Here is a 27,041-nt window from a genome sequence, read left to right as displayed (position 1 = left end):
CCTGATGAAGTCACGTAGGGAGTGGCCGGGAGTGACACCCAGTATGCCGGGCCTGCAGATGGGCAAGTGGAGCCCGGGGTACAAAGCTGGGTGTATGGGGAGTATGCAGGCGGCAGCCCTGGTGCCAGGTTGAAACTTCTGGTTCGAATGGCGACCTGGCGTTTGTTGAGCCCTGCCTTAGGACAAAGTGGTGTTGGCAGTAGTAGTGGGTGCCAATCAGAGTAAAGCCTGCGAAGAATTAATGCAGCTACCAAATCAGAACTGGTCACATTACATTTTTGTTTTTGGGTTTAGAAATGCTTTAAGTGTCCTAACTATAGTTGACCCCCCTCTAGACCAGAAGCGTGCTCCAAAACCAACTTTACAGAAGGTAACCCAAAATGAAAACAACGGCGCTGAAGTAAAAGTGGACAGAACAGAACGCAGGATGGCATTCAGGGAATTTCGTCCAAATATTGAAAAAATCATGGATTACAGCAATGACAAGTATGTCAAATGTGAGGGGGGGGGGGGGGTGATGCTGTGTATGTTCATTTGCAATGTTTTGAAGTGGAACCATTAGGATTATTATTTTAGCCCCTTAGTCTAGCTTAGTCTAGTAGGTCTTCCATGCATACCCGAGTTGAGGTGGAAGACTAAAGCAGACCTAATATATTAAATTAAATAAAAATCGGCCCTAGTTTTTTTTTTTTTTTTTTTTTTTTTTAAGCTGCCAAGGCAGAGCTTCCAGTCTTCTATCTGGAAACTCTTTGGCATCACTCCAAAGACATGCTGGTAGGTTAAAAAGTGCCCTGAGGCGATTCAGTTAGCAAAGGTAGCGCTATACAAGTCACTCATTCATTCATTCATTCATTCATTCATCATGACTTTCTCCACTAGCATCACATGAAGGAGGTTGTAGATTAGCATTGCTGGTCTATCCTTCTGGAAATGCTGGTTGCCTGGTTAACTATTTAACTATTGCTTAAATTCTGAACCACCTCTTTTTGACAATAAGTAGGGAGCTGTTTATAGCAACTTTGCAATGCAAATTGGGCAAGAAAATTGGCAGTCAGAATGTAGTTGTGGTGTCCAACCCCCCCCCCCCCCAACCAAGGTGTTAACACGGAGTAGATGGCTTATTTTTCTTTTCCTTCTCTCCCTTTTTCTCTTTTGTAAACAAAGCTTTGAGAAAGAGAGGCAAGTCAGAAGTTGGGTTGCAAACCAGAGAGGGGGCTCACGTGGCAGAGGAAGAGGTGGATTCCCAAGGAACATGGAAAGTGAAAATCAGAGGGGCAGGCGCGAGTTTGATAGACACAGCGGAAGTGACCGAGCGTAAGTATGCTGTAAAATTTAAGCTTTGCTTTCAGTTGTATATTATGTTGGGCACTATGTTCACTTGTAAGGGAAAAAATTGCATTTCACTTTTTCTGTTTCTAAGGTGAAATTACATTTGCTGATTATACTGTGGTACCAGAATTTGAAGAAAAATATGACCTGTGCAATTGATTCACCTCCTGCCATATGGTTTTGTGCCTTTGTTTTTTTGTTTTTTTCCTTTAAAAAAAAAAAAAATTGATAACTCTTGTGCTTCTCCATTACAAGCCCCTGGTGTTACCTTGGGTCCAGCCTACAGGAAGAACCCTTTTTTTGAAGCACCCATCCTTAAGGTACACATGGTAGGACTAACTCTGGTGACTGGGGCTGCTCCTGCGATTAACTGTTTTTTATATGCAAACTTCTTGTAAAGTTTTAGGCCCAGTATATGCACCTTGCTAGGTGCACACCTATGCATCTACTGAGCTGTAAAAGGTGCTCAAGGCCCAGTATGTGCATCATGTTGGGTGTACACTTGTTCAACTGACAGCACAATTGGAATAGCTCAGCCTTTATGAAGGTTTTCGAAAGGTGTAAGGGTTGTATGCGCTCCCCTTGTTCAGGGGGTACATGGTGGGTGGTTTGTGCATGTGGAATTTGACTTGCTGATTGCCCCCCCACACACTTTTAACCTCTGATCTTCTACTGCTTGCAGAGATGCTACGTGAGATCAGCTGTTTTGTTGTAAGGAATATGCAGAACAGTGGCAAGTCTACTGCTAAGGAATGCAGACCCTCTAATGGAGATATACACTACTGTGCAAAAGTTTTAGACCGATGTGAAAGAATGCTGTAAATTAATGCTTTCAGAAATAGAAGTGTTAATAGTTTGCTTTTATCAATTAACAAAATGGAAAGTAAACTAACAGATTCCAAATCAATATTTGGTGTAACCACACTTTGCCTTCAAAACCGCATCAATTTTTCTCAAGTTGTCTTCCAGGACGGCACCCTGAGAGATGACTGGTCCACCTGAAAGGAAACACAATCAAAGAGGTTAAAGCCCCCACATCTCCCCGTGATCCTCAGTTTTTGATTGTTTCCCCACAGCGAAACCGTTTGTTATTTTATCTATAGACCCGAGCCTGGGGCTGGTGGTTACCCCCAAGTCAACCTAAACCTTTCTGTTTTAAATGTATACAGAAGCTAACGGGGAAGGAGACATCCCAGATCGTGAAGGATTTCCTCACGGTTCAAACTGAGATGCTCTCCACCCTAAAGGCGTTTCAATCCTCTAAGGCGAGGGAGTCAGAGGCCCATACCAGTAAGGAAGCCTCCTCCCAGGAGGGCTCCGCTTCCTCTAGGGGATCTAAACATGTCAGGGATATACCAAAGTACTCCTTTTCCCAGGATTCGGAAGAGGAACTAGAATCCGAATCTCTTGAGCGGAGATCTTTGGATGAGGGGGTAGCAGACAGCCAGGAGGAGGAGGGTGAGGACTCCAGGTTTAGTGGGCATATTTTTTTCAGCCAACGACATGGAGGGCCCTCTGAGGGCCATTTATGCTTCCGAGGAGATTCAGGAGCCCACTGAGCAGGTCTCTGCCCAGGACAGGATGTACAGAGGCTTAATTAAGCCACAAGCTCGGGTTCTTCTGGTACATTCAGCCCTCAAAGATGTTATCTTGAGGGAATGGAAGGAACCAAAGAGGCTCCTGAAATACGAAACGTGGAAGCGTAGATGCCCCTTTTTGGAAGAAAATGAGAAGTTTTTTTTTTTTTTAAGACCCCTAGATTAGACGCCTCCTTAGCTCAAGTGTCTAAACAGTCCAATCTCTCCTTTGAGGACACGGGCAACATAAAGGATCAGATGGATCGGCTATGAGCCCCGCATTGGCCTCAGCTTACATTGCAAGAAATGCAGACATGTGGGTATGTAAACTCATGGACCATGTGTCCCGAACCACGAAGTCTAAGGTCTTGGATTCATTGGAAGTCATAGGTAGTGCAGTCGCATACCTAGCGGATGCTGCGGTTGAGACAGTGCGTGCCACCGCTAAATCTGGTGCCTTATTGAACTCAGCCAGGCGAGCCCTCTGGGTTAAAACCTGGGATGGGGATAGTTCATCAAAGACCCGGCTTTGTGGCCTCCCCTTTAAGGGTTCACTTTTTTTTTTTTTTTTTTTTTTGGTCCTGGGTTAGAGCAAGCTTTGGCTAGATCTACAGAAAAAGGGATAAGTTCCCTGTTAAACCAAGAAGACAGGAAGAGTTTTTTTCGTGGCCCACAAGCAAAGAACCGCTTCTCAGATAAAGTCTCCCCTAATAGGGTTGGGGAGCCGGAAAGGACAAGCAGAAATCAGGTATTCTCTTTTCCAGCCAGAAGGCGGGTGACAAGTCTGCCAAATGACTTGCCAGTAGGGGGCTTTCCCACTTTATCCCTCAGTGGGAAAGAGCCACGCAGAGCCCTCACATTCTCCAGATATTAAGAGAGGGTTACAAGTTAGCATTTCTCTCCCCTCCTCCCCAGAAGTTTCTTTTGACCCACCTTCCCAAGGATCCCAGGAGGCATCCTACGGAACCTAGAGCTGGCCAGTCAGGAGGTCATAGTGCCGGTCCCAGTAGACCGACAGGGTCGGGGGTTTTACGCCCACGTTTTTGTGGTGCCCAAGCCCTCGGGAAAATATAGTCTTATAATAAATCTAAGGAACCTCAATGTTTTCTTGCGGTACAAGTTCCGCATGGAGAGTGTGAACTCAGAAGACACCTCCTCAAGGATGTGTTCATGGTAACCTTAGATTTAAAAGACGCTTACCTCCACGTCCCTATTTTTCAGGGTCATCAGATTTTTGAGGTTCGCAATTGCCTCCCCACAGGGAATTCAGCATTGGCAGTTTGCGGCCCTCTCCTTTGGACTGGCATCCAGTCCAAGGGTCTTCACGAAGGTCCTGGCAGAGGTAGTGGCCTTTCTACATCTCCAGGAAATAACGTTGATCCCCTAGTTAGACGACTTTCTGATTTACAATCCGAATCGGGACCAGCTGCTTCTGAACCTAGCCAAGGTGATGGAGACCTTAGGATCTTTGGGATGGATTAGCAGGGAAAAATCCTCGCTGGTTCCGGCCCAAGTGAAGATGTACCTGGGATTCCTGGTGGATTCAGTGGAACAAAGGTTAATTCTTCCTCAGAGCAAGGTAGAGGCCCTAATTTGAGCTGCCACTTCTCTGCTAGAAGCAAGGACAGCCTCATACAGGAGTATTATGAGAGTTTTGGGTCTAATGACTGCGTCTATACCTGCAGTCCCTTGGGCATAACTACGTTCCAGGACCCTCCAGCATTTCCTCTTATCCTCCTGGGACAAGAAAAGGAGCTCTCTAGACCTAAAGGTCGTCATCCCGGTCGAAGTGAAAGAATCTCTTCACTGGTGGCGTCTTCCTCAGAGGCTTCAGGGGGTCTCCTTTGGGGTCAGCTTCAGCCTCTAAGAATAACGACAGACGCAAGTTCCTGGGGGTGGGGGGCACACCTAGAGGATCTAAAAAGCTCAGGGGTCCTGGGACTCGAGTCAGAGGATCCGCCTCAAACTTTCGAGAGCTTTTGGCCGTTGGAAAGGTGTTAAAAGCGTTTGCGGGGAGAATCCAGAACCAAGAAGTTCAGATCCTTTAAGACAATGCCACAGCTGTGGCTTTTCTGAATCAAGGGGGCACCAGATCCCTGGCCCTCCTGGCTCTGTCTCTAGATATCCTGGGTTGGGCAGAGCACAGGGTTCTGTTTCTGCAGTTCACATAAAGGGAACTCTGAATATAGAGGCCGATTATCTCAGTCGCCAGCCGATTCTGCACGGAGAATGGATGTTGAATCCAGAGGTTTTCTCCTTGGTATGCCAGCAATTCGGCGTTCCAGAGGTAGATCTCTTCGCCTGCAGGGAGAACAGAAGGGTAAAGAGGTTCTTTTCCCTTGCTCGAAATGGGCGCGGAAGGGATAGATTCATTGGCCCAGGTTTGGAAGTTCTGGTTGGCTTATGCTTTTCCCCCCTGGGGCTTATCCCGAGAGTTCTGCAAAAGGTATTTCTCTCGGAGGGCAATCTAATTCTGATAGCCCCGTGGTGGCCCAAGAGAGCTTGGTTTCCAACCTTACAGCATTGGTCCATAGCCCCGCCTCCTCGCCTTCCTGTTCGACGCGACCTTCTCCTTCAGGGTCCAGTCTGCCACCCAGACCCCAGCTTCTTCAAGCTGATGGCCTGGCTCTTGAAAGGCGGAACCTGCAGGAAAAGGGCCTGTCGGACAGAGTAGTGAATACTCTTCTTGGCAGGAAGCAGGTCACAAGGCGTATTTACGTTAAGACTTGGAGTTTTCTCTCGCTGGTGTCAAGAGAGCAACCTCTCAAGAGATCCCCCGCCATTCTGGAATTTCTCCAGGATGGAGCAGATCAGGGTTTAGCAACCAAGATGCTTAAAGTACAAGTCACAGCCCTATCCTGTTTTTTGGAAAGACGCTTGGCATTGGACCCCCTGATCAAGAGATTCCTTTTGGTTAGAGGTTGTCCCCCATCAAGATGTCTAGCTTTCCACCTTGGGATCTTACCTTGGTGTTAAAGTCTAACTAAGGCTCCCTTTGAACCTATAGACCAAATTCCCCTTGGGTTCCTCACCTTTAAGTTGCCTTTTCTACTAGCAATCACATCTACCAGGAGAGTAGGTTAGATTCAGGCCTTCTCAATTAAGGAGCCGTTTTCCAAAACTTCTTTCAGGACAGCACCCGAGAGATCATGGCTCCTCCTCCCACAGGAAACGCCTCATCAATTAAGTCTTTAATTGGAGTCCTCCACGTTGCCTCGTCAGTTTTTTGTTTCCTCCATCTGGAGGAACAAATCTGGTGGGAGCCATGATCTCTCAGGGCTTTCCTGGTAGACAGGTTCTCACCTGTTAGGTCCTTTTTTGTGCTAGGAGAGTGATCTTCCCACTTGCCTCCCAGATGGACGGTCCCGTGGGCTCCCTCTCCCTCTTCCGTGCTCGGGGAGAGCCTGTACGCCTGGGAGTGCTGCTTCCATATTTTTTTTTTTTTTTTAGCCAGATAGGCGGTTGTCCTCCCTTCCATGCTGACTGCATTTGGGAACAAGCGGTGGCGGCCGCCATGTTTCTGGTGGCAGAGGAGCGCCTCAGCCATGTCCTGTAAGGAAGAAGCAGCACTTCCGGGTCGGCGCACGCATCATTTCCGGCTGCAAAGCGCAGAGGGAGAGGGCAGGGTCACCTGGTGCCTTAATTCCGGTTCCAGGTCAGTGCAGCGGCGTTTTTGAACCTAGAACCGTTCGTTTCACCACGCGTCCGCAGACAGCTATGGATAGAGATGCGGCGGATAAGGGGGCAAGGCTAAGGTAATGGACTGTGTCCTCCTATTACTCTGGGCCGTTATCTCCTGTAGGGGGGTTACTCACCCTTTCCCCCCCCTCCCCCCATCTCCCTGGGAATGTATGTTGCAGTGGCTAGCGTTAGTCTATCTGCCCAGCAACAGGGGATTTTTAGGTGGTGGTGGCTTGCTGGGCACATGGAAGATGTTATCTTCCTTAGTGCACCTGGGTGTTTTATTGCACTGTATAGCAGCCTTTTAAGCTTGGTTCCTTGTCTCCACATTCCTGTTGCCGCCAGGTCACAGAAATATCTGAGGTTAGCACTGGAAGAAGGTGGTACATCTGCAATTCGGAGCACTCCCGTTTGGTCTGTCATCATCCCCAAGGGTGTTCACGAAAATAATGGCCGAAGCTTTGGCGCCTCTGCGTCTAGAAGGAATCTCAGTTATTCCTTATCTGGACGACCTGCTGTGTTTTTTTTTTTTTTGTTTTTTTGCTCAGACCAGAGAAGGTCTTCAAGAAAACTTGCTCAGAGCTCGTGTTCACCTAGAGTTCATAGGGTGGATCTTAAACCTTCAAAAATCAAGTCTGATTCCCTCACAGGAAGTGTTGTTCCTGGGTTTCCGTATCAACTCTTTGGAACAAAAAATTTTTCTTCCAGAGGAAAAGCAGAGAAAGTTGGTACAAGTGGTATCACTGCTACAGTCCAATCAAATTCTGTCCATCAGGAGGATCAGCTTTAGGAACCTTGACCTCTTCCATACCGGCCGTTCAGTGGGCAAAGCTCCATTTCAGACCTCTGCAAAGTTTCCTGTTAAAAACCTGGAATCGCCAGCAGGATTCACTAGTAAAGATCCCTACATCGGTGAAAAGGAGTCTTTGGTGGTGGAAGAACCAGACAAGATGTTCAGAGGGCCTGTTATGGTCCTTCCCAACCCAGGTGAGGTTAACAACCGATGCCAGTTCCTGGGGTTGGGGGGCTCATATGAACGTTCGGTGGGCCCAGGGCTTGTGGTCCACAAAAGATGCACTGAGGTCCTCAAATTGGAGGTAACTAAAAGCTATAGAGAGCCTTACTGACCTTTGCAAAAGAAGTCCAGGGACAGCATACTCAGATCCTGTCAGACAACGCCACAGCTGTGGCCTACATAAACAGACAGGGGGGAACCAGAAGCAGACTTCTGCAAAACCTAGCAAGAAGCGTTCTAAGTTGGGCAGAGCTCCATACTCTATCCTTGTCCGTGGTCCACTTAAAGGGGACCCTAAACAGGGTAGCGGACTTCCTCAGCAGGAACCAGGTATTAGAAGAGGAGTGGCAATTGAATCCAGAGGTCTTCCATTTGATCGTAAACAAGTGGGGGCACCGAAGAGTGGATCTCTTTGCGACCCAGGAAAACTCGCATGTGTCTTGTTCTCCCTGAACAGGAACGAGGAATCACTGGGAGTGGATGCTCTGGCGCACAATTGGAAATTTCACCTCTGTTACGCATTCCCCCCATTTCAGCTTATCCCTCGGGTCATAGCAAAAATCAGGAAGGAGGATACAACCGTGATCCTAATCACTCCCTTCTGGCCCAAAAGGCCTTGGTTTTCATCCCTTCTTCAGATGCAACTAAAATCGTGTTGGCACCTTCCGTTAAGGAAGGACCTTCTGTTACAAGGTCCTCTGCTTCACCAGGAAGTAGCAAAGCTAAAACTCACGGCTTGGCTACTGAAGAACAGCTCTTGAAGAGAAAATTGTTCTCAGATTGGTGGCTACCCTCCTATCCAGCAGAAAGGAGGTTACAAGAACAATGTATTCCAAGGTTTGGAAAGTCTTCAACTCCTGGTGCACAGCATCTGACAGATTACCAAAACAAATTTCCTCTGTTCTGGAATTTCTGCAAGAAGGAGCGGACAAAGGCCTAGCGGTCAGCACCCTCAAGGTTCAAGTTGCTGCGCTGGGGTTATTTCTAAAAATCTATTTCATCAGAACCCTTAGTGATTAGATTCTTCAAACCTCTCACCCAGTCTAGACCAGTGGTGATCAAAAGCTGTCCAGCATGGGACTTATCAGTTGTTCTACAGGCCCTGACCAGGGAACCTTTTTGAACCCATTAATTTAGCCTCCCTGAAATTATTTACTTTAACCACTTACCAACCGGCCCATAGCCGAATGACGGCTGCAGGGCGGTTGGATAACTCTGGGAGGGCGTACTATGACGTCCTCCCAGAATTCCCCTCTCGCGCGCCCCCTGGGGCGCGCACCCGAACACATCCGTGACCGCCGGGTCCATCACGAATCCTGGTAAATGGCCGCTGATCGCGGCCGTTTATCATGTGATCGCACCGTCAAATGACTGCGCGATCACATGTAAACAGACCGGCGTCATCTGACGCCGGTTCCTCTCCTCCCCTCCTGTGTACCGATCGGTACACTGTGAGCGGAGAGGGGGATGGATGGATGGCTGCAGCGCTGTGGGCTGGATGTGTAGTGCCCACAGCGCTGCACGGAGACCATCCATCCATCCATCCATCCATGCTCAGCTGTGCAATACTCTGGAATACCCCACATTACTCTGCAATACCCCCCACAATACTCTGCAAAGCCCCACATTACCCTGGAATACCCCGCCATGCTCGGCCGTACTCGGCCTCTGTATGTGGCCAGGCTGTGGAAGTCTCACACGTGGTATTGCCATACTCAGGAGGAGTAGGAGAATCTATTTTGGGGTGTCATTTTTGGTATGTACATGTTATGTGGTAGAAATATTGTATAAATGGACAACTTTGTGTTTAAAAAAAAAAAAAAAGCGTTTTAACCACTTCCTGCCCGCCGGCTGTCATACAACGTCCTTGACTTTGTGCGGGGATATCTGAATGATACCTGCAGCTACAGGCATCATTCAGATATCAGCTTTTTCAGCTGGCGATTACCTACACCATAAGAATGATCATAGTGGCTGTTCCACTGCTTGTGTAGCGGTATAAATTTTGTCCAAAATATATGAAGAAAAATTACTAATTTGCAAAATATTATAACAGAAATAAAGAAAAATGTATTTTTTTACAGATTTTTCTGTCTCTTTTTTTTTTTTTTTTTTCTTTTACGGTGCAAAAAATAAAGAACCCAGCGGTGATTAAATACCACCAAAAGAAAGCTCCATTTGTGTGAAAAAGACAAAAATTTCATATAGATACAGTGTTGCATGACTGAGTAATTGTCGTTCAAAATGTGAGAGCACCAAAAGCTGAAAATTGGTCTGGTTAGGAAGGGGGTTTAAGTGCCCAGTTGTCAAGTGGTTAAACGTTTTTTTAGTGGTTGTTACAACAGCTTGAAGGGTCAGTGAGCTGCAAGCCTTATCAATCAGGGAGCCATTTTTTCAGACCGAATTGTTCTGAAGACAGATCCCTATTTTTTACCGAAGGTCGCTTCGGTCCAGAATTGAACGCAGGAGATAATACTTCCTACCTTTTTGTTCTAATCCATCAGGTAAGAAGAATTCCATACTCTGGATGTTAAAAGAGCAGTCTTGAGTTACTTGGAAAACACTAAAGACTTTAGATGTTCAGATGCTCTGTTTGTTTTATTTTCCGGTAATAAAGAAAGACAAGCTTCCAGAGGAACCATTGCCAGATGGTTGATTATGGCTATCTCAGAAGCTTAAGAAGCCTATTCCCTTACAGGTCAAGAGTCCATTGACTGTCCAGGCTCATTCTAAAAGAGCTTCGGCGGTGAGTTGGGCAGAAAAAGCTGGCGCCACCCCCGAACAAATCTGTAAGGCAGCTACTTGGACAAGTCTGACAACCTTTGCCCGTCATAGGTTAGACCTCATGACGGCTGGGGACCAGGCTTTTGGAAGAAAAGTCTTACAGGCTGTTGTCCCACCCTAAATGGAGTAAGTCTTGATTGTCCCCTCGGGTGCTGTCCTGAAAGACGTTTTGTAAAAATGCAAGTTAGACTTACTGGTAACTTGTTTTCCAATAGGCTTTCAGGACAGCAGTAACCCACCCTTTTGTTATGCTGTTGCTGTAATACTATGATATAACTGTCGCTTATGTGTTGCAGCTGGGGCTGGAGTTCTCTACAAACAACTGACGAGGCAACGTGGAGGACTCCAATGAAAGGCTTAATTGATGAGGTGTTTCCTGTGGGAAGAGGAGCCATGATCTCTCGGGTGCTGTCCTGAAAGCCTATTGGAAAACAATTTACCGGTAAGTCTAACTTGCATTTTTTTTAGTTTATTAGAGGACAGGGTGATACTTAGGCAGGACACCCTGTACCTCCCTAAGGTAGCATCTAAGTTCCACAGAACTCAGGAAGTAGTGCTGCCTTCCTTTTGCAACAATCCCAAGAATGAAAGGGAAGTTTCTTTTCACTGTCTGGACGTCAGACGTTGTTTATTATCCTACTTAGATAAAGTTAAGGAGTTTAGAAGGTCCAGCCATCTTTTAGTTAACTTTTCCGGCCAAAAGAAGGGCCAACAAGCAAGTAAAGCATCCATAGCTAGATGGATTAAGCACACTATTTCTTTGGCCTATGAGCGTTCCGGTAAGGCAGCCCCTAGGAACCTCAAGGCACATTCCACGCGATCTCTGGCAACCTCTTGGGCGGAAAGGGCCGGAGCTTCGATGGTGCAGATATGTAAAGCCGCTACTTAAGCAAGCCAGAACACCTTCCGGAAGCATTACAGGGTGGAGTTACTGTCTCCTCAAGATCTGTTTTTTTGGCAGGAAAGTCCTGCAAGCGGTTGTCCTGCCTTAAGGTAGGCCTGAGCTACTTGCTCCTCTCTCTGGGTGCTGTCCTGGAAGACGACTTGAGAAAATGACCACTTACTTACCGGTAACTGTGTTTCTGGGAAGTCTTCCAGGACGGCAGGCCTACTTACCACCTGTTCTGTTTAGGTATGTCTAATATATAGTGTGGTGGCGGTAGTCCTTTTTTTTTTTTTTTCTTCACTTTCGTGCACTGGTGTGGGTCAATACTTTGTCACAACTGGGGATCACGGGGAGAGGCGGGGGCTTTAACCTATTTGATTGCGTTTCCTGTCAGGTGGACCAGTCATCTCTCAGGGTGCCGTCCTGGAAGACTTCCCAGAAACAGTTACCGGTAAGTAACTGGTCATTTTCTAGGTATACCTGCAGTTTTTTTAATGGAACGCAACAGGTAGGTTGTTCCAAGCATCTTGGAGAACGAACCACGGATCTTCTGCGGATGTTGACTACCTTGAATGCTGTCTCTCCATATAATCCCAGACAAACTTGCTGTTGATCAGGGCTTTGTGGGGACCAGACCACGACTTACAGGACTCCTTGTCTACACCACAGATGGTTTTTAATGGCATTGGCTGCATATTTGGGGTTCTGCTGCAGAATTAATTTGGAGCCAATCGCATGCCTCCCTGATGGTATGATGGATAAGTATCTGTCTGTATTTCTCAGCATTGAGGACCCCATTGATCCTGACAATCCAACTCCATTTGCAGAAATGCAACCCCAAACTTGCAAGGAACTTCCACCATGCTTCACTGTTGCCTGAGGACACATCATTGTACTGCTTTCCAGTCCTTTGAACATACTGCTTCCTGCTACAGTCAAATATTTAATTTTGACTCATAGGTGCAGACCACCTGCTGCAGTTTTCCTGCGCCTCAGTTCAATGTTTTTGTGCATAACTGAGTCGCTTAGCCTTGTTTCCATGTTAGATGCATGGCTTTTTGGCTGCAATTCTTAAAAACCACTTCTTGCCATACTTCTCCAGACAGTAGATGGGTGTACCTGAATCTCACTGGTTACCTCCAATTTTGTGTTAATAGTGCTGCTGGACATCTTCTGATGTAGAAGGGTAAAAGGGAAGCAAGCATATGTCTTTCATCTGCTGCGTTAAGATTCCTTGGCTGACCACTGTCTACGGTCCTCAATGTTGCCTTTTTGTCCTTTAAAAAAAAAAAAACTTAAACCGCACAATTTGAAACCCCAATCTGCTTAGAAATCTTTGCTTGGGAGAGACCTTGCTGATACCTTGTCTTGTTGCTATGCAGTCTTGTTATGGTGTTTTTGTCCTGTGACATGAAACTCTTCCACAACCTCACCTTAGTAGCCAAGTTTGGCTGTTCCTCACCCAGTTTTAAGCCGGGTTCACACTGGTGCGACACGACAGCCGTCCTACTTTGGATCCGACTTTGCCCTGCGACTTGAAGCCGACATGCGTCTGACTTCCAACACCAGGCACTGGTTGGTATGAATCTTGAGGGGGAACTCCACGCCAAATTTTAAATAAAAGAACCGGCATGGGTTCCCCCTCCAAGAGCACACCAGGCCCTTCGGTCTGGTATGGATTTTAAGGGGAAACCCTACGCCGAAAAAAACGGCGTGGGGGGTCCCCTCAAATCCACACCAGACCCTTATCCGAGCACGCAAGCCGGCCAGGAAAAGGGGTGGGGACGAGCGAACCGTACCAGGCCGCATGCCCTCAACATGAGGGGGGTGGGTGTGTTGGGGCAGGGGGGCGCCCTGTGGCCCCCCCACCCCAAAGCACCTTGTCCCCATGTTGATGAGGACAAGGGCTTCTTCCCGACAACCCTGGCCGTTGGTTGTCGGGGTCTGCAGGCTTACCGGAATCCCCTTTAATAAGGGAGCCCCCCAGATCCCGGCCCCCCACCCTATGTGAGTATGGGGTACATCGTACCCCTACCCATTCACCTGGGGGGAAAAAAGTGTAAAAAAAAAACACACGACAGGTTTTTAAAGTAATTTATTAGGCGGCTCCAGGGGTCGTCTTCTGACTTCGGGGGGTCTCTACCGACTTCTCCGCGCTCTCCGGTTCTTCTACCGCTCTCCAGTATCTTCTGCTGGGCTCCTCTGCTATCTTCTGCCTGCTCTTTTGCTAACGGTGGCCCGGTCTTCTCCGTCGTCTCCCCTCATCTCTTCCGATGTTGACACGACGCTCTCTGTAATGCCGTGTGCGCGTTGTGCAATGACTTATATAGGCATGGGGCGCGGTCATCAGGTGATGTCACCAGATGACCCCGCCCCTTATGACGTCACAGCCTGGGGCATGATGGGGCGGGTGACGTCATAAGGGGACGGGGTCATCGGTTGACAGCACCTGATGACCACGCCCCATGCCTATATAAGTCGTTGCACACGGCATTACAGTGGGAGAGTGCGTCAACGTCGGAAGAAAAGAGGGGAGAAGACGACGGAAAAGAGCGGGCAAAAGAGCAGAAGATGGCAGAGGAGCCCGGCAGAAGAACTGGAGAGCACGGAGAAGTCGGAAGAAGACCCCCGGAGCTGGATAATTACTTTCAAAACCTGTCTAGTGTGGGTGTGTTTTTTTTTTTTTTTTGACACTTTTTTTCATAGGTGATTGGGTAGGTACCCCATATTCACATAGGGTGGGGGCCGGGATCTAGGTGCTCCCGGATTCCGATAAGCCCCCCGCGTGCAGACCCCGACAACCAACAGCCTGGGTTGTCGGGAAGAGGCCCTTGTCCTCATCAACATGGGGACAGGGTGCTTTAGGGTGGGGGGGCCGCCCCCCCATGTTGAGGGCATGCAGTCTGGTACGGTTCAGAGAGGGGGGGCTCTCGCTCCTCCCCACCGGCCAGGCTGCATGCTCGGATAAGGGTCTAGTATGGATTGGGAGGGGGGGACCTCCACGCCGTTTTCGGCATAGGGGGTTCCCCTTAAAATCCATACAAGACCGAAGGGCCTGGTATGCTCTTGGAGGGGGAACCCATGCTGGTTTTTTTAAAATTTGGCGCGGAGTTCCCCCTCAAGATCATCTGAGCACAAGTCGCATCATGCAAGACAAAGATCTGACTTTGATCCAACGTCAATAATAGTCGGCTGAAGTAGGATCAAAGTCGGACCAAGTAGTACAGGGAGCGTTTTCAAAGTCAAACCAGTTAAGCCGGCTCCCATAGGGAAACATTGATTTTCACACGTTATGCGACATGAGCTCCCAATGTCTGAGCGTTTGTCGCACTAGTGTGAACTCTGCCTTAAGCCACCTACAGTTTCAGTTAATGACTGTTCCAGCCTACATATGGAATTGATCATTAGCACCTGCTTGGTATTATAAGTTATACACCTGAACAATCCTACAAAATCCCTGACTTTGTGCAATTGTAAGAATTGATGTTTGGCTTTAAGCCAAAGGGTGGTCATACCAAATTTGTTTTTCTGTTTGCCCACTTTGCATTTTGTATATTTTTAAACCATTAAAATTGTATATTTGAAAGCCTTCTAGTCAGCATTTCTCCACACCTGCTTAAAACTTTTGTACAGTGCTGTATACTCTAGCTTAGATGAAGGGTGTAGCGAGACTTGTGATTGTTATGGCCAAACATTCATATCTTACCACCCTATTGAACTAGCAGAGTAGGAACGTTCTGGCCTGCCCTGTGAAGGTATTTTCATGGTTCATTATTGCATCCAGAGACATTGGTTATATCAGGCAACCTGTATGTAGATGTAAGGAAAGCTCTACAAAGTTTTAAGATGGAATCAGTGGCGTACCAAGGGCAGAGGAGCGGTCTGCCCCTGGTGCCACACATTGGATTGGGGGGGGGGGGGTGTCAGCCTGGGAGTGTGTATTGACTTGGAGAGGAGATTGCAGCAGGGCGGTCTTAATGAGCAGGCACCCCTGCACTTTCCAAACATATATTTGGCTGGCAAAGTCCACCAGGTCAGCAGGGGGCCCAGCAGGGCGGCTGCCTGTCTCCCCTGTCATCCAATCAGATCTTCAATATCTCCCGCGGCAGCTGGAATTGGGTGCAGCCAGGGGTGTGGCTGCCTTCTCCACTCCTCCCAAAGACTAATTCACTGTGAAATCCCGCAGCTGAAGGAGGAGAGAGCAAAGGACAAAGGTGTCTGCATCTCCAGCTATGCTGTAAGTGACTAAGCACACTTGTCACTACATACAGTCCTAACCTACCACTATGATACCTTTTTTATAATACCCTAGCCTGCTTAATGGCACCCCAATAAATCGCAAAGCGCAATTCTGTTGCCCAAAAGAAGCGCCTGCTCCTTTTTTGAGCGACTAGTATCACGTGCTGTGACTTTGTTGGGGGGGGGGGTGTCAGATTTAGAATTTGCCATTTGTGCCAAATGCTCTAGGTATGCCCCTGGATGGAGTGACTATCTTAAAGTAATTTTCTAAAGGAGCGGTGTACCTCTTAAGTTCAGCAGGGGGAAATATTTTTTTTTCCTTTTCTTTGCTTTTTTTTGTTTTAAACAAAAGCTTTGCATAAGGTTGGATTCACACTGCTCTGTGTGCTTTGCAGCATGCTTTGTAAAGAACGTGCAGAAGTATGAATGGCTTAAAGCCCACTGCATCACACAGACCTAAATCTGGTACATGGGAAACAATAGGATTCTTGAGTTTCGTAAACTTGAAATGCTTTTTCATGCAGCAAGATTCTCTCCTGAAGTTGGGCATATGTGAGAAGACCCTTAAGTAAAGTGTAGGTCCTAATTTATTTGTTTTTTTTTTTCTAGTTGTACAGGGCAGATGTGCTTTAACAAGTACGCCTGGTTTCAGCGCAGCTACCTTCAGGTGACTGGACACTGTAGAAAAAGGCAACAGGACTTGTGTTTTTTTTGTTTTTTTTTGTTTTTTTCTTCTCTGTATAACCATTTTCACTCCCAGCTAGCATTCCTAGTTAATGACCCTTTTCTCCCTAATCAAGGAAGCTTACCTTCTATGAAGAGGGTTTTTTTTTTTTTTTCTCTTCTCTCCCCTTATCAAGATGTTCTCCCAAGTTGATATTTCTGTCAATGGGTTGTATGATGGCCACTGTGGCTTCTGGATCAGTGGACTCCTTAAAAGAACCTGGAGGAGGCTGTTGCTTTGAGCTGGATTCTGCTGTTGGTGCTCTCCTTGGCCACAGTGCAGTGCCTGGAGTTGGCTGCAGGGTGCTTTTACAGGGTTGTGGTCTGCGTGGTGCTCAGCCCTGTCTTTGAAGAGCCCTGCAGGGGTATGATGAATATGGAGATATGTCCAGAAGGGGTTAATTTCCCCGTTTATCCTGTTACGCAGAGTACAGAATGGAAGCCACTTTTAACATTTAGTCTAGGGTGTCTTTGTCTAGTTTTCTCCTTTTGGCTACATTGGAACTGGCCAGGGTTAAATTTCAGTTTTATCCCCATTTTGGCTCTCCATCTGCACCCAGTGTGGTGCTATAATGGATGGCACAGGCGCACTACCAGCTCATTATCAATGGAGTTACTTGGCAAGGCAAACTGCATAGGGAATATAAACTACACTCAATGGTGTCATTCTATAGGACTTTAGACTGCACAAAGATTGATGTGGCCACTATTTTTTCCAGTCCTCTTCCAGGACCGCTTACAGAGGCTGATCTCAGCCAGCTAGCACAGGAAACGCATGATCCTAATTATAAAAGACCGCACATAGATTATGGCCCCCCCCAGTATTCTCTCCAACCAGATAGGAACTTCAAGCAATCTTTTGGTTTTGTCTGGCCTGCGTGCTAGGTAGCGGGGTCCTCCCAGCAGCCAGGTCCCTCTAACAAAGACAGCTTCTGGGAACTGGTTGCCTGGGGTCATCCAGGGTCCCTTCGCTGGGGACTAAGAAGGGACCCCCCAAATTGTTCTAGGGAGGGGCCAGATGTTGGATCCCGACAGATGCTGCTGCTGATGACCCGGTGAAACCCGCAAACCTTTCCCTGATGTGAGCGTGTGAGGAAGGGATTTCCTCTTCGTCCCCTGCCCCCCCCCTTATTCCCTGCTGTTCTGGCATGAGCACATGGGAGTGGGCAGGAGGTTGGAAGGTGTGGGACGCAGTAGGACAGGAGGGGTGGCACAAACACATGAAGATAGAAAAAAAATATACTGAATTCTTTTTGCTAGTCCCGCCCCCTGAAAGTCGCTTCTTACACGTAAAGAGCGAATCGGCGGGACGGGAGCTCGCGGGGAGTGCAATAAGCAAAGATGACTACGTTGCATATAATTTCGTACAACGTACGTGCATTAAATGCTCCCATAAAAAGCGCTAATATAATAAGAGAACTAACTTATCTTGCTAATCTATCTAATCCTATCTTTATTACAGGATAAAGGAGTGGAAGACAGAGTAAGGGAAGAACTAGAGGCGTTTTTCAGGCTTAATGACACAGAGGAAACTTCGGAAGCTATAGTCTGGGGAAACTCGCAAGGCTTACATTAGGGGTATCCTGATTATGGTTGGATCAGAAAGGGGGAAAAAAAACTGCGAAAAATAACCCTGACTAAAGAAATTTACGAGCTACAACAGCAACATAAGGAAAGGCGAGATAAGGAACTACTCTTAAAACTCAGTATAAAAAGGAGGCGATGAGAGTTGTTAGAGCAGGAATCTCGAATGGTCTACAATAAAATTGAGATGCCAATGGGGTAATAAGACCGGGAAATATTTGGCAAGACTATTAAAGAATACAGCTAATTATATTGAGGAAGTCCAAACTATTACCAGGGGAAGTAGTATATAAGGCAATAGAAATAACTAAGACCTTTCATAATTATGGGAAACTTTATTCAATTAATAAGAAAGATACACCAGATGAGGTAAAACAAACATGAGAAATCTAAAGCCTTCTTAAAAGAAATCTGTCTAAATAAGAGCCCAGAAGACCAACTTAGTTACTTGTAGGCATTCATAACAGAAGAGGAGATATTAAAAATCTTAAAAGAATCTCGGAGGGGAAAAGCCCAGGACCAGATGGTCTGACACTCTACTAAAAATGTAAAGACCTCTTAATTCCCAAACTCTGCTCCTATATGAATGGGATTGGAGCCAAATGGGAGATGCTGGAGGCTGATATTACTATCTTTCCGAAGGAAAGTAAAGACAGTACACTCTGCTCCAGTTATAGACCCATCTCACTATTAAATACCAACACCAAGCTGTTTGCGAAGGTTCTCGCAGGGAGGATGAAAACTATAATTATCTGGTCCATTCAGACCAGGTAGGGTTTATCCCAGGTAGGGAAGGGAGGGATAATGGAATTGGAACACTCCTGGCTATACAAAAATAAAGCAAGTGGGGCCCCAGGGCTGCTCCTGTCAATCTTCGCCGAAAAAGCATTTGACAGGGCTGACTCTGGCTTCATGCGGAGTACATTGGAGGAAATAAGATCAGGACCCAAAATGACTCTCTGGATCAAAGCGTTATATAATCGACCTACTGCGAGGGTGAAGGTAAATGGGGTGGTCTCTGGATCGTTCAAGATGTACCACGGTACCAGACAGGGTTGTCCCCTCTCCCCCCTGTTTGTGCTGGCGCTGGAACCCCTGTTGGAGGGGATAAGGCAGACATTAGGGGGATTAAGGTAGGGGAGGAGGATCATAAGTTAGCGGCCTATGTGGACGATCTACTATTTATTTTTTTTAATAGCTAGCCTCAGGATAACCCTCCCAAACCTGATGAAAGCCTTGAAAGAATAAGGAGGGATATCCTACTTTAAAATGAATCCGGTGAAGTCAGAAACCTTAAATATTGACGCACGAAAATCAGAGGAGCATCCTTTTCAAAAGGACTCTCCTTTTTTTGGGGGGGGGGGGGGGGGAAACTGAAGTACTTAGGAGTTAAGATAACATCCATGGAGACACTATACCAATTAAACTTTCTGCCATTACTGAACGATATTAAAACAGAACTTCATAAAATAACACTAGGACAGCTTTCCTGGATGGGAAGAATCAATATTTTTAAAATGGGACTTCTCCCTAAAATGTGTAAGATGCAAATGCTCCCAATCCCACAGGCATTTTTCAAAATGTTACAAGCACTCTAAGATTCATTTGGAGAGGGAAAAAAAACAGATTAGTTTAGCACTACTGACAAAGGGCAAAGGAGTATGGGGGATTGGGTGCACCGGTTATTAGAAATTACTATAATGCTATACTACTTTCACGAGTAATAGAATGGGCAAAAAATAAGCAAAAGAGATGGGTAAAAGTGGAAAGCACTATCACTAAAGTCACACTGGGAAAAATATGGATACCTGCACAATATAGAGAATTAAGCGAAGACACGCACAGTATTAATGCTCTAACATGGGAGAAGATGCACAAAAGGGAAAAATTGAGTTATAACTCACCTCTGATACCACTGAAAGACACAAAATATTTGGCACCGGGGATTGAGAAAATGTTTGGAAAATGGATCATACAAGAGAATGTACAATTGAAAGACCTAATGGAGCAAGATAAATTGTGTATGTACCAGGAATTAAAACATAAAAATGAATTGATTGTGATTGATCGGTGGCGGTATACTCAGCTGAAACATTTCTTCAAGGCATTGACCCAGCCCATTAGAACAGCAGAAAACCTACTTTGGAAAAACTGTGTGGATGCTGGAAGGAAGAGGGTGATTACTGTAATCTATAAAATATTGAGACACATGAAAGGGCTGGATATACAGCCATTTATAGGGAAATGGGAAAAGGACCTGGGAGCACGGGTGAACGATTTAGAGACCAGGCAATTATTGAAGAGGGGCCCATTCCATGTCGGTAAATAGCAATTTGATAGAACTAAATTATAAGTGTCTGGCCCGATGGTACATAACCCCTGACAAGGCACACAAATGCCAAAAGGAGACATCGCAGCTATGTTGGCGGGGGTGAAGAAATTGGGACTATGGCCCATATATAGTGGTCATGCCCCAAAATTAAAAAATATTGGGGAGAGATCAGGCAAATAGCGATAACGAGCATAAGTCCCAGATGATCCGTTGGGGTGTTTTTTTTCATGGGATTAGAATGCCAGTTAAACAGTAAGAGAACGTTGCTCCCGCAATTAGATGCCGCCAAATACCCAGACACTGGCAAGAACTGGAAAGGCCCACAGTGAAGAACTGGTGTAATAAAATAAATGAAATCTATAATTTAGGATATTTAAGGTTCAGTGGTGAGATGGGAATGGAGGAGTTCGTTTGTAGAATATAAGTACTCCTTAAGATTTACAGAACTGATGGGAGCATAAACTCCTAAAACACAACAATAATAAAGTAAAAAACAACCAAAATGAATAAGAATAGAAAATAACCTATAGAAATGGAGGGAGAAGATAAATCTAAGATGGCAAATAAATACTTGTGCGCACACCAAAAAACACGGTAAGTTGAAAGAAAACTTAAAGGAGGGGTTAATGGATGTAGCTGCCAACATAAAGGTGTTCCCACACCAATCAAGATAAAATGTGATATTTTGAAATATGTGGCGCTTACTACAATCAGACAATGATAAAAAGTAGAATCAACTAAAGTTGTAAAGCAGCCAAATATTCAGGAAATTCATAACCGAAAGTCCAATAGTTGTGTTTAACATTGCTCTTCCATTGCATTGTGCAACCAAAGGTTATAACAAGCCAATGTTACATCAAAGAAATGAATATAGCCACACCCACTCCCCGGTAGGTTAAAGGAGTTTCGCAAAAAATAAATAAGTAAATAGCCAGGAGGGGAAATTAATAGGTGAAAGAACTATTAGAATTCCTAAAAAATGAGCCCTAGCCAGGGCGTACTAAACAAATGTGTATAAAATAATGGATAAAAATGACATAATACTAAAAAATATATACAACATGCAAATAGTCTGTGCAACATCAAGTGAATAAATCAGCAAAAACCAGAAGTGACATGCAGGATTTCAAAATTGTGTATGAGCAATTAGAGATAATTGATGTAAAAAATTCCACAAAGATGTGTAAAAAAAAAATATAAATTAAAAAAAACCCAAAAAGTTCACAAGAATCTTTGAAAAAGTGATGTGACAGTCACGCAACGCGTTAGCCAGGAGAGGCGGGCTTCATTCGGCTTCCCGATCACGGCTGGATCGGGTAGCAGTAGTTTGTTGTCTGGCTTTGATGAATCGTTTTAAATGTAAGTGCAATACTTAGAATAAAATTGATTGTTATAACTACTACACTATGGAGTACTTCCCCCTTTGTCTGTATTGCTGGGCTGACTGACTGGGCGACCGGAGAGCGGAGTGCGGTCTGCGAGGAGATCCCTTTAGGAATCACCACTGGGGGGGATTGTGAAACCGATTAAAATCATCCATGGTTTATTTTAGGGCTGTGATCGTTCAGCCGTGAGGTGAGAGGCTGGGGAGACCACAATTATCACACTTGGGATTTATTGTCGGCACTGGGCACTTTTTGATGAACTATTTCTTCACACTCCAATCGGGAGTTGCATGATTTGGATTGCATCATATATGATTTGTTTATTGAAGATATTGTTTCCTATTCAAGATTCTTGTGAACTTTTTGTCTGTTTATAATTTTTTTTTTTTTTTTTTTTTTTTTTTTACGTCAATTATCTCTAATTGCTCATACACAATTTTGAAATCCTGCATGTCACTTATGGTTTTTGCTGATTTATTCACTTGATGTTGCACACTGTTTATTTGCATGTTGTATATATTAGTATTATGTCATTTGTATCCATTATTTTATACACTTATTGATTTACACATTTGTCTAGTACGCCCTGGCTAGGGCTCATTTTTTAGGAATTCTAATCGTTCTTTCACCTATTTCCCCTCCTGGCTATTTAGTTTCTTTTTTGCGAAACGCCTTTTGTAACCCACTGGGGAGTGGGTGTGGCTATATTCATTTCTTTGATGTAACATTGGCTTATTATAACCTTTGGTTGCACAATGTAATGGCAGAGCAATGTTAAACACAACTATTGGACTTTCGGTTATGAATTTCCTGAATATTTGGCTGCTTTACAACTTTGGTTGATTCTACTTTTTATCATTGTCTGATTGTAGTAAGCGCCGCATATTTCAAATTATCACATTAAATCTAAGATAAAATCGGGGAAAGAAGGAATGTAATGTTTTTGGAGGTGAGTTGGGGGTTTAGAGATGTATCCGGAATTTTATATGTGATGCAGAGATGAGTGTCTCGCCTAGTGTAACGTTTATTTTATATTTTGGATATGGAAAGAATTTAATAAAGAAATTGAAACAAAGAAGGACCCCCTCTCCCCGGATATGTGCCTTCAGTGTAAGGTACCTTCTTTTGATGCGGGAGGATGCGTGCTCAGACGAGTCCATCCCTGGTGGTAGTGTGCCGACAGCTAGCCAGTCCCTCGCGGAAGGGGGTGGTGTCCTGCTAGTCCCTGCAAGAGCGTGGGGGGCCTGACTTTTTTTTATGCAGGCATCCACATGTGGCTGATTCAGTCTCGTAGGTGGGTGACATCACTTCCGGCGCATGGGCAGGAAGCGATGCAGCAGCCATCTTGGTACACCCACAGGGGGAAAACCTGGCCTGTACAGAGGGAGAGGCAGGCATACCATTCTAATGGATGGTGCCGGATCCACAGCACTGCCCTGGGTCCTCCACATCAACATATATAAGGGCATTGCCAGAAGTTGGCGCTGGGACACTTCCTGGACAGTGATCATTTAAGAACCTGGGACTGCGGAGGCAGGTCTGGAGGTGCCATCATTTGACTCTAGCCCCAAGGTAAGAAATTTGTGAGGGGGGGCGCATGGGTGCTCCTGACTTTTCTTACCCTCCTGTGATGGGGGCACGGGGGGGGGGGGGGGGCTCTTGTGTTGCATAGATGTAGCTTCCCTCTAGTTGAATAGCATCACAGGCCACGGTGGTGGGTGCTTTATAATTCTTAGGCGTGCTAAGTCACTGCTAGTCCCTACTCAAAAGATAACATTCTTGGGATACGCAATAAATTCGACTATATGCAAAGTTTTTCTGAAGAAATTAAAAAATCACAACCCTAGTCTCAGAGGCAATCTCTCTGCGCAAGTTCGGAGACCTCAATACAAAATGAGGATTCTGGGATTGATGGCGGCCATCCCAGGGGTACATTGGGCTCAATTTCACATGAGCTCTGCTGTCCTTTTAAGCTCTCGCTCTGGGGTGGGAAGAAGGGATCTCTCCCAAGCTGGTCGAAGATCCCACAGGAAATAAAACGGTCAGTTAGGTGGTGGCTAAACACAGACTAGCTCTCGGCAGGTTGACTTTGGTCATCTCCCCGTGACAGCCACTACGGACACAAGTCGCTGAGGATGGAGGGTCCACATAGGAGACCAGATGGCCTAAGGGGTCTGCAAAAGTCAATTAGCCAGCCTCTCTTCCAATGCTGAAGAGCTAAAATCCATACAGAAGGCCTTAGTAGCTTTCGGCCCAGCCCTGATTAAAAAAAATGTACAAGTCCTTTTGGACAATGGAACTACCGTGAGCTGTATCAACAAATGGGGGTACTAGAGCAGCGGGCCTCATGAGTATAGCAGAAGAGATTCTGAGGTGGGGGGGAAGTAAATCTACTTTCCCTATCTTCTGTACACCTGAAAGGAACTAAAATTGCTGGCAGATACCCTAAGCAGGAAAACTGTTTCAGACTGGTGGTTAAATCAGTGTTCACACTAATCATGGGGGATCCCCCACATAGACCTTTTTGCTACCAGAGAAAACGGGAAGGTGGGCCAGGTCTTCCAAAGGGATCAGCTCAGTTTGGGCTTAGACGCCCTACCATAACTTTGGGGAGCAGACCTAGCGCATGCGTTTCCTCCATTTGCGCTCATGCTGAAAATATTACGGAAGATAAGTGCCTCAAGGGTGAAGGTCATCCTAATTGCCCTGATTTGGCCATGGAGGGCTTGGTTCCCAGGACTGTTTAAAACTCAGCACTGCAGATCCTTGGACACTCCCCTGCATGCCAGGTGTCATTCATCAAGGGGTAGTGAATCGTCCTCAGGTGAACTGTCTTTCTCTGACGGCCTGACTACTGAAAAAGGGAGCTTTTAGAACGGAAAGGTCTGTCGGAAAGGGTAATGGACACTATTCTTAGCAGCAGAAAACCCTTCACAAATACTATATACAACAAGATCAGGAAAAAGTTTGGTGTTTGGCGTATAACCAACAGAATCCTCAGGCCCTATGATCCCGGCGGTTCAAGATTTCCTCTAAGCACGAGTAAACTTAGCAGTCAGTACCCTCGAGGTACAGGTATCTGCCCTATCGAGCTTCCTGAATTGAAGGCTAGTAGAACCCCTAATCAAAAGGTTTCTCACAGCTATAAGTTGAAGGGCACCCAAATCTAGGAGGTTCCCTTCCTAGGACTTATCCACAGTACTACAGAGTCTTTGCAAAGAGCCATTCGAGCCACTGGAAGACTGCTCTATAAAATTATTGACCTTTTTTAAATATGGTTGTTTTAGTGGCACTGATCTCTAGGAGGGTCGGAGAAATCCAGGCCATCTTGATGGCGGAACCATTCTGCATCATATAAGACAATATTTTCCTTTCTCTGGACCCTGCCTTCCTGCCCAAAGTAGCTTCTAACTTCCGATTGGAAGAAATCATCCTGTCATTTTGTGGAGGCCCTAAAAATTGAGACTGGTTTCAATAAAATGGACATGAGCAGATGCACAATTGCGTATATTGAGCGCCCCAAACAGTGGAGATCCTCCATGAGTGTGTTTGTACTGTTTGGTCCTAATAAAGGCAAAAAGGCATCAAAAACTATAGCCAGGTGGATGAAGTCAGCAATCGTAGAAGCATACAAGACTGCATCTCTACTACCACCAGCAGGAGTCAATGCTCATTCCACAAGAGAAGTATCTACATCTTGTGCTGAAAGGGCCAGAGCTTCTGCTCTCCAGATATGCAAAGCGGCAACGTGGCCCAGCTTTCATACGTCTGTAAAGCACTACGGGCTGGAGGTGCTTGCAAATCGAGACCAGACCTTCGGCTGAAAAGGGCTGCAGGAGACGCCCTGATCAGGTAGTTCTATTTTGTCCTCTAAGCAGTCCTGAAAGATGACTGGGGAAGAAAACGGGGTTATTACCTGTTAACTCTTTTCCAGGACAGTGTCAGTCAACCCCCCCCGCCCCCCCCCCCCCCCCCCCTTGCTTTTATAGGAATATTTTATGTCAATCTAAGTTGGTAGCTCCACCAAAAGTTTTTTATCTGTGCCTTTGGTTAGTTGCTAATACTGAGGGGCCATGGTCTATGGGTGGTCTTTTATAATGTGGATCATGTGTTTCCTATGCTAGGTGGGAGGAGCCTTTCTCTGTAAGCCGTCCTAGATTCCTGGTAAAGAGTGTTAACCGGTAACAACCCTGTTTTCTTCATCTGGAGAAATATACCTTGATCCACAGGATAGGAGTGGGTTTGCAAATTTTCCTACATTTGATGGTACAGTGGAACCTCGGATGTAAGCCGTCCTAGATTCCTGGTAAAGAGTGTTAACCGGTAACAACCCTGTTTTCTTCATCTGGAGAAATATACCTTGATCCACAGGATAGGAGTGGGTTTGCAAATTTTCCTACATTTGATGGTACAGTGGAACCTCGGATTACGAGCATAATCCGTTCCCGGAGTATGCTTGTAATCCAATGTACTCGCATAGCAAAGCGAGTTTACCCATTGAAGTCAATGGAAACGAAAATGATATTTGTTCCACGTTGACTTCAATGGGATGCAATACCACATGCGGCCAGAGTCGGGGGGTGCTGGAAAGCCTCGGAAACGGCCAAAAAGGCCTGAGGGACACTTTGGCGGACCTCGGAAAGACTCCGTTCACGAGCCTTTCCGAGATTTGCCAAGGTCAGCCGACCTGTTCTCGGGCCTTTCCGTGCATTTCCGAACGGCGACTCTCGGCTCCGGTGCCCCCAACTCAGGCCAAAAGCGGTACTGCACACTGCTTTTGGCCTGAATCCTGCTTGTTTTTGCAAGACAACACTTGCAAACCGAGTTAGGAATTTTAGAAATGCAGTGCTCGTTTTGCGAAACGCTTGTTAACCGCGTTACTCGCAAACCGAGGTTCCACTGTACTGCATTTCCTTGTAGGTCTACCCCTAATATTAATATATATATATATATATATATATATATATATATATATATATATATATATATATATATATATATATATATATATATATATATATATTGTAGCATCCAGAAGGACCTCCTGAAGAAGCTAAATCTATAGCTTGTAGAGTGAACTTTAACTGCATTTCAACCTTGTTACAAATAAAATTCTGTTCACTTTTTATTAAAATGTGTCCAGCACCAAAAAAAACACCAGTATTTTATTTGTCTAAACTAATATCTAGTTAAAGCGGAGTTCTACCCTTAAGTGGAACTTCTGCTTAAAGTACTTCTCGCCCCCTGACATGCCACAATTGGCCCTTCCCTCCCTGCAATCTTCATGTCATGGGTCCCAGAGGATTGCCTGGCCACTGACAGAGCGCCACTCGTGCATGCACAGTGCCGTTGCGGGGGAGAGGAGCGAGGCATCGGGCGGCCGCATCGCTGGACCGTAGGACAGGAGTGTCAAGTCATCAGCTATACTTTTTGTAGCTGCTGGCTTTTAATAAACTTACCCAGTGGAACTCTGCTTTAAAACAGCAATGTACAATGCCTTAAGTTC

General features: G+C 45.9%; 1 protein-coding gene across 6 annotated transcripts in view; it reads left to right on the top strand.

Moving 5' to 3' along the window:
* HABP4 (hyaluronan binding protein 4) overlaps positions 1–27,041 on the top strand; it is a 274,086-nt gene that overhangs the window by 215,956 nt on the left and 31,089 nt on the right. For all 6 annotated transcript variants that reach the window (XM_073633090.1, XM_073633073.1, XM_073633081.1 and 3 more), the window contains 2 exons: positions 336–486; positions 1,165–1,314. In XM_073633090.1, coding sequence (XP_073489191.1) covers positions 336–486; positions 1,165–1,314 — 301 coding nt within the window. The remainder of the gene's footprint in view (positions 1–335; positions 487–1,164; positions 1,315–27,041) is intronic.

The sequence above is a fragment of the Aquarana catesbeiana genome, linkage group LG01, assembly GCF_042186555.1.
Source record: "Aquarana catesbeiana isolate 2022-GZ linkage group LG01, ASM4218655v1, whole genome shotgun sequence".
Taxonomy (NCBI): domain Eukaryota; kingdom Metazoa; phylum Chordata; class Amphibia; order Anura; family Ranidae; genus Aquarana; species Aquarana catesbeiana.
Note: the sequence above shows the minus strand (reverse complement) of the source record. Positions and strands in the feature narration are given on the sequence as shown.